The 7,939-nt window shown below is 42.5% G+C and overlaps 1 protein-coding gene across 1 annotated transcript; it reads right to left on the reverse strand.

The window, feature by feature from the left end:
* Window positions 1-2,071: 2,071 nt before the first annotated feature.
* On the reverse strand, window positions 2,072-4,444 carry LOC138900372 (uncharacterized). The gene is made up of 2 exons (XM_070187110.1): window positions 3,981-4,444; window positions 2,072-2,213 (listed from the first exon to the last, which is right to left on the reverse strand). The coding sequence occupies exons 1-2, from the start codon at window positions 4,442-4,444 to the stop codon at window positions 2,072-2,074; spliced, it is 606 nt and encodes a 201-aa protein (XP_070043211.1).
* Between the last annotated feature and the right edge of the window lie 3,495 nt (window positions 4,445-7,939).

Consider the following 7,939-nt stretch of genomic DNA (forward strand, 5'->3'; position numbering starts at 1 on the left):
AAAAAGAAACTACTAAAGCGAATAAAGAAGCTACTAACTCAAACTAAAAACTAACAAAGAAATAAAAATAAAGAAGCTAATAAACAAAAACTACTGAATTCACAAAATGAGAGAAAAAGAGAGAATACAAAATAAGAAAAAATTAATAATATCAAGTTATTACAGGCCAAATATTTCTGAATGTACCAAATATGATCAATAAACTCCCCCCCCCCTCGGGAATAAAGATAAGCATTATCTCCAATGCTTAACAAAATAAGAGTAAAAGAGGGGAAAGAGTGAAGAAAACTCCCTATAGCTCCTTGGACATCTATGTGTCCCCAGCAATGTCACTGCCCTCAGTCTCATCCAACTGAATCTCATCATCCTCAACTCTGGGTGTGACTGAGTTGGTGAACATCTGACGCACTGCCTCGGTAGTGTCGACAGCAGAGTCTGGCTCTTCAGACTGGCCAGCTGGTGCCACCGGTGCTAATGGTGCTGTAGGATCTGGGCCTGAAGGGTGTGGGTCAACCAACATGTCAAAGAGGATACCTCCGGCTGCAGCAAACTTGGTCACCTGTCTCCGGAGCTTGTCCATTGACTTCTTGCTGGCCTAGGACTTCCTCATCTTCTTTACTTTTTTTTCCAGCTCTTCGATCACTGACCCGTGCTGTACTAAGGTAGCCATGATGGTGTTCTGGTTCTCTAGGATCTTCTTTAATGTCTCCTCAATTTTTTGGGGAAACTAAGGTGCCTGAACAGTAGAATGTGCTGCGACAGTACTAGATAAGTCAGACAACTTTCCAATTGCTGTCTGCATCCAGTTATTGAGGCTCGCTAATGTCTGGGAGACTCGCAACACAGAAAGTTGGGCAGTAGGCACGGGCAACGGCTTCAAAGCCGAGGTGGAAGTTGTGGCAGAAACTGCAGTAGGGAATGAAGATGATGGTAGAGGCATAGCTGCGGCACTAGAGGAAGGCTCGGCCGTAGTGGATGGATCATCAACTGCCTCCGCAAGTACCACGGCTGGCTCATCAGACTGACCTGTGGTGGTAAACGGATAACCTTTTCTCTTCGGGTTGTTCGCATCCATAAGTGAGTGCCATGAGAAAGGCTTCTTCTGCCTCACCTTTGTATCAAAATTCCTTGGTTCCGCCCCCGCATCCATAAGATACTCTGTAATGGTGTTGGGGTACGGGTAGGAAGAGTGATCCTATCGGGCGATCACTGAGATATTGGCCGACATCACGGCACCCACATTGATAGGGTACCCGACCATAATAGAGGCAACTAAGACTGCCCGAGGAATTGGCAAGTGAGCCTCATTTTGATTCGGGTCCAATCTGCTGCAGACAAATGATTTCCACCCTTTTGCTTCGAAGCTCAGTGTGCCCCTTTGGATATGAACCCCAACGGTGATCCATAGTGGTGGTGGTCCTGGTGCAGCTATAATCTCTACTAACCAAGGATGAACTGCATCCCTAAGTGCATACTTTTCAGGTATTCTTTTGGCTCGACATCATCAAAGCCCAATTATGTGTCCAGTGTGTGCTGATCAAATCGCACTTTGAGGTTTCACACTTTTGTCACCTTTGTCCCCTTTTTGATATGCGCTACATTAGTGTAGAATTCCAGGACAAGGTATTCCTTAGCATCCACCACACTCTGGGTAAACCACATCCACCTTTTGCGTTCTCTAAACTGCCTCAACACGACCGGGTTGTACCTCTATAAATCTTCCAGTAAGAACTGTTGCTCAAGTGTTAGCGACCTTGCCGGCCACCATGTGCAAAAACTAGTAAAAGTTGCGGCTGACGAATCGGTCCTCCCAACCCTTTTCTTCTTTGTTCTGTAAATCCTAGCAGTTATGGCATATCCCCCTCTACCATCATCGGGTATGTACTGAATGGGTGTATCCTGTGTCATAGGGTACTTTCCGATCCCTCGAAAGTACTGTGGGATGATGACGACTCTTCCCTAAAAACTCTCCCTAGTGGCCTAGACTGTACTGTCGGTTGTTCCTAAACAGAGGCTGAGTTTCCCTCTGATACGTCCCTAGACGGGGGGTATGAACTCGTCTCGGAGAGATTTACACCTTTCCCTCTCCTGGCTGTTGTCCTTTTTTTTTATTCCTTTTGTTTGGCAAAAGGTAAAGCTCTCTTGCCTCATCCCCGAGAAAGTTCACCCCTCCCTTTGGAAGTGTCGCCTCTGCCTCTAGATCGGACCATTGTCTGTATCAAGCAAAAACGGTTGTTAGTTGCAATTCAATGTTCAGGCATACACTGGAGACATGCAATAATACACCAGAAAACACAGTGAGGGTCATAGACATAGTATGCTTTCATGGTAAGGATATGCGGTCCGCACAATTTTCTTACGGCCACAGATGAGGCCTTGTGGACCGCACAATTTAGCTTTGCGGCCGCAAAAATAAAGTGCAGTCCGCACAATTTCACTTGCGACTGCATCTCAAAAACCAAAATATGCCAACTCTTTTATGACAGAGAAATGGCTGATGTGCGGCTGCAACATGATTTCTGCAGACCGCACAATTAGACCTATGACCGCATATTAGAGTCATAAAGTGCAGACTCTCTGATGACAGTGAAATGGCTATTCTGTGGTCGCAATGGGAATTCTGTGGTCTACACATTTTTCTTACGGCCGCAGACCCCTTCTTCACCAATGAAACCCTAGATCACTTTCTGCGGACCGCATAATTAAACATGCAAAATTCAAAAAGACACAAACAATCCAGTATTTCTATCTAGATTTTGCAATTCTTGTGCAAATTTTGATATGGTAACAGTATAAAGGCATGAAAATACATTGAGCCAGTCCCCATAGAACATGTACTAGTTAAACCACTACTGATTTACCCCCACATGAATGAACAATTGAATTCTATTGACAAATGACCTAAAAATAATTAAAAACCTACAAATGAAATAAAAAATGAAAAATTCTAACAAGGAATTTAAGCATACCAGATGTGAATGAGTGCAAGGGATGAGTGATCACAATTGTTGGGCGTGTGGGCAGATGATTCACCAAGAAATTTCAATATAGTGCATGTTTTGTGCTTAGAGGAAAAAATGTAACAGTTGCCCTGGCCCTCTATTTATACTAGTGATTTTCTAAGGGAAGGAGGAGCGGGTGCGGCTGTACACTTTCAGTTGCGGTCCGCACTCTGTTACCTGGTGAGATTAAGTTGGTGTCTTGTCTGCGGTCCGCAGAATTTTGCGTGCGACCGTAGATTAACTATTTTTCTGATAGACCAACTTTAGAGAGTTAGCATTTTCCACCTTCCATTTGTGAGGCCCACAAGATAATTGTGCGGTCGCAGAGCACTTTTGCTACAACAACTATAAATGTGTGGTCTGCACAATTCAACTGCGGTCCGCAAGTGTTGCAACACTTAGGCTGTTTTCTGTCTATAATTATTGTAAGGAACACTCATCCTTGTAGCATACTTAAAATCAAGTTAGCACAAAAATAATACCTAACTACAAAAGAAAAAAAAAGGAAAAGAAACATGGGTTGCCTCCCAAAAAGCGCCTGATTTAACGTCGCGGCACGACGTAGAATACCATCAATTGAAGTAAATGACCGCATCGACGTGGCTATCTACAACTTTTCCCAAATAGTGCTTCACCCGGTGACCATTGACTCAGAATACTTCATTATTTTTGTTCTTGAAGTCCAATACTCCAAAAGGTGTCACACCCACAATTTCAAAAGGACCACTCTATTTAGACTTTAATTTCCCGGGAAATATCCTCAACCTTGAGTTGAACAATAATACGAGATCGCCCACCTTGAACTCTTTGTTCCAAATGTATTTGTCATGAATATATTTCTTCTTTTCTTTGTACAAGAACGAACTTGTGTAGGCTACGTCACAATCAAGATTCAACTTCTTTAAAGCACACATAGCCTTGTGCTCAAGTTCCAACAGAAGGTGACAAGCTTTTCCGAACACCAACCGGTACAACAACATTCCGATAGGTGTTTTGTAAGCCGTCCGATAAGCCCATAATGCATCATCAAGCTTCTTGGACGAATCCGTCCGGTTACCATTCACTGTTTTGGACAAAATACTCTTTATCTTCCGGTTAGAGATTTCCACTTGACTTCTAGCTTGTGGATGATAGGGACTTGTGACTTTGTGAGTAACACCATACTTGATAAGTAAAGTGTCGAAAGCCATGTTGCAAAAATGTGACCCCTCATCGCTTATAATAGCCCACAGATTACCAAACCCCTTGAAAATATTCTTCTTCAAGAATGCCACCACACTTCTCGCTTCATTATTGGGTAGAGCAACAACCTCCACACATTTGGATACATAATCCACCGCGACCAAGATGCAGGTGTTTCCACAAGAACTTACAAAAGGACTCATGAAGTCAATACCCCACACATCGAAAATATCAATCTCCAAAATGGTGGTGAAGGGCATTTTATTTTTCTTTGAGATTCCACCAACCCTTTGACATTCATCACATCTTTTTATTAAATCACTTGCATCCTTGTAAAGAGTGGGCCAATAGAAATCACAACTAAGCATTTTGGTTGCCGTTCTCGCTCCACTATGATGACCACCACATGGCGAAGAATGACAAGCCCCAAGATTTCACCTTGCTCTTCTTATGGTACACATCTTCTAATCACCCCATCCGTACAAATCAGGAAAAGGTATGGTTCATCCCAATAAGAATATTTATAATACGGTTTGCGCTTCTTCCTTTGGTTTAAAGAAAACTCATCCGGGATGACACCACACAAGGAAATTTGCTAGATCCGTGGACCATGGCACCTCTTTCATTGAAATAGCCAAGAGTTTCTCATCGGGGAAGGAGTCATTGATTTCAAGGCCATCATACGGCCTCCCTTCCTCCTCTAAACAAGACAAGTGGCCCGCCACTTCACTCCCTTTTCTATCTTGTATGTCAATATCAAACTCTTACAACAAAAGCATCCATCTCATAAACTGAGCTTTGGAATCATTCTTGCTCATAAGATAACGAAGCGCCGCATGATCCGTGTGGACAATAACTTTTGTACCCATCAAGTATGGGCAGAACTTCTCAATTGCAAACACAATGGCAAGGAGATCTTTCTCCATAACGGTATAGTTGACTTGGGCACCATTCATGGCCTTACTAGCATAGTAGACCGGAAGAAAAATCTTGTTGATGCATTTCCCCAAAACTGCCCCAACCGCTACGTCACTTGCATCACACATGAGTTCAAAAGGGACACTCCAATTTGGAGCGGTGATGATGGGAGTAGTTGTCAATTTGAACTTTAACAATTCAAAGTCTCTCATGCAATCATCATTGAAGTTAAACTTAGCATCTTTCTCAAGAAGCTTGCACAACGGGTTCACCACCTTAGAGAAATCTTTGATGAAACGCCGGTAAAACCCCGCGTGGCCTAAGAAACTTCGCACACCCTTCATCGAAGTTGGAGGTGGAAGTTTAGAAATCACCTCAATATTTGCCTTGTCAACTTCAATTCCATTCTTTGATATTTTGTGGCCAAGAACAATGCCTTCCATGACCATGAAATGACGCTTTTCCCAATTGAGCACCAAATTTGTTTCTTCACATCTTGTCAACACTTTATCTAAATTTGCAAGACAATCATCAAAAGAATCTCCAACCACCGAGAAATCATCCATGAAAACTTCAAGGTAGTCCTCCACCATGTCCGCGAAGATAACCATCATACACCTTTGAAAAGTTCTCGGTTGATAAGTAGGAATTTTGACTGATTATTTGCTCTCTTTTACTTGCGCTTTAGCTCAAAAATGCTTAAAGGCATACCCGGAAACTAACAAAATGTGCTTACTTGCAGGAATATTGAGATATGAGCCAAAGAAGTCAAAAATCAACTCATAAAGGAGTCAAAAGTGAACAAGAACCAAAACCGGGCAAAAAGGCCAGCAGTGCGGACCACACAATTCTAGTGCAGCTGCAGAGAGGAGATTCAGAGAATGGTATTTGGGCAAGATGAAGGAGTGCGGACCGCACCAAAATTATGCGGCCGTAGAATATCAAGTGTGGTCGCACTCACTATTATGCGGTCCGCAGGAGTGAAGAATCAGAGAGTTGGACCGCATCATTTTTATGCGGCCGCACAATCAGAAGCGCGACCACACTCATTTTTATGCAGACCGCAGAAGACCCGAAGTTCCAAGCCCAAAAATTCCAAGAATACGGACCACACAATAATTGTGCGGCCGCACAACCTCCACAGGGGCAATTTTGTCAGATATTTTTAGCTTAGTATAAATAGAATTTTTTGTCATTTTTAGGCAAAGTGACATTGGAGAAGAGCACCTGAGCCGTTTTCTTTGCTATTTTGAGGATTTTTGTACTAGATTAACATCTATACATTAAATTTTCTTTCCCTAATCAATTAATATGCATTCTATCTTATTTTCTTCTTTGATTTATGTATTTTTTATGAGTAGCTAAATCTTTAGCTAGGGTTGTGATCCAACCCTAGTGTGGGTATTTGATGGATATTTAATTTAGGGCTTATTTTTGATTGGGTTAGTGATATTTTTCCTTGTTCATGATTGAACCCTAGAATCAATGGTTGCAAATATTGATTCATGCCTATTTGACTTAGCCTCTACTTAAGAAAGAGAAACTAAGTCTAGGAAAACTTGGCTAACAAGAAATTAGGGTGAACTCAAGCAATTGATACCCCTAATTAAAGGGTTAAACCTAGAGATAGTAATACCCGACTTGAGATAATATCACTTGTATTGTGCAAATACCCAATTGGACTTGAGAAAGCCAAATTGGGCAAAATCACTCAAACTACCAAGAGGTATAGAGTGAGTACCCGGATGTGATTGCTACATCACGACCCCAACTAATCAAATTTGCCTTGGAGTTTACAACCCATTAGATAACCACCTAGGTAGAAGTCACGACCCTAGTCCCTTTTAATCATTTGAAAAACTCAAAACCAAAAATATTGTCCTTAGTTTTATACTTGCAAACAATAGAGTAAAGTAGAAGTAGAACATCAATCAAGTTTGTGGATGTGTAATTGGAGCCAAACTTGCAATTAACCTAGATATACACCTAATCCCATATTTTAACTTCTTGTGGATTCGATCTAGACCTTCGTTGGATTTATTATTGCATCGACCACCTCACTACTTAATTGTGATGTGGGTTTGGCGACATAAAATTTTGGCGCCGTTGCCGGGGAGTTAAATGGATTTAGCTATATATCTAGGTATTTGTGTGTTTTGTCTTTCTTTCCTTCCGAGTCACTAATTTTATTTGTGAATTGCTTTTTGGTACGAAATGGCCCTTAACAACGAGCCCCTCGAAAATTTACCATTGGGGGAGGAGGCAGATGATGATCAAGTGGATGGGGTTCATCCCGAGCCTCAAGTAAACAAGAGAGGCCGACCGCCTTATGATAATGTCCCAAACCCTTCCCCACCTCCACCAAGAGCAACACACCGGGTGTTGTCGAAGGAGGGCTATGCGAGTGCAATAGTCCCGCCCCGGATTAGGGCGGGAAACTTTCAAATAACCAACGTGATGCTTACACTGCTTGAGCAGCAGGGTTTCTTCACCGAAGCTCCACACCAAAATGCCTGCAAGCATCTCAAGGGTTTTGTCGATACTTGTTGGGGGAGCAAGCAAACAAATGTCTCCGAGGATGCACTGCAGTTAAGGCCGTTTCCCTTTTCTCTGCGGGGAAAGGCTTTGGACTGGTTAGAGAGATTGCCCAATCATTCCATCCACACTTGGGATGAGTTGGCCGAGAAGTTCATTGCCAAATTCTTCTCTCCGGGGCACATGGCTACACTAAGGGATGAAATTATAGCTTTCAAACAAGAGCCCAATGAGCCATTGTACGAGTTTTGGGAAAGATATCATACCATGGTCAAAGAATTCCTGAACAATGATATAACCGA

The sequence above is a fragment of the Nicotiana tomentosiformis genome, chromosome 10 (assembly GCF_000390325.3).
Source record: "Nicotiana tomentosiformis chromosome 10, ASM39032v3, whole genome shotgun sequence".
Taxonomy (NCBI): Eukaryota; Viridiplantae; Streptophyta; class Magnoliopsida; order Solanales; family Solanaceae; genus Nicotiana; species Nicotiana tomentosiformis.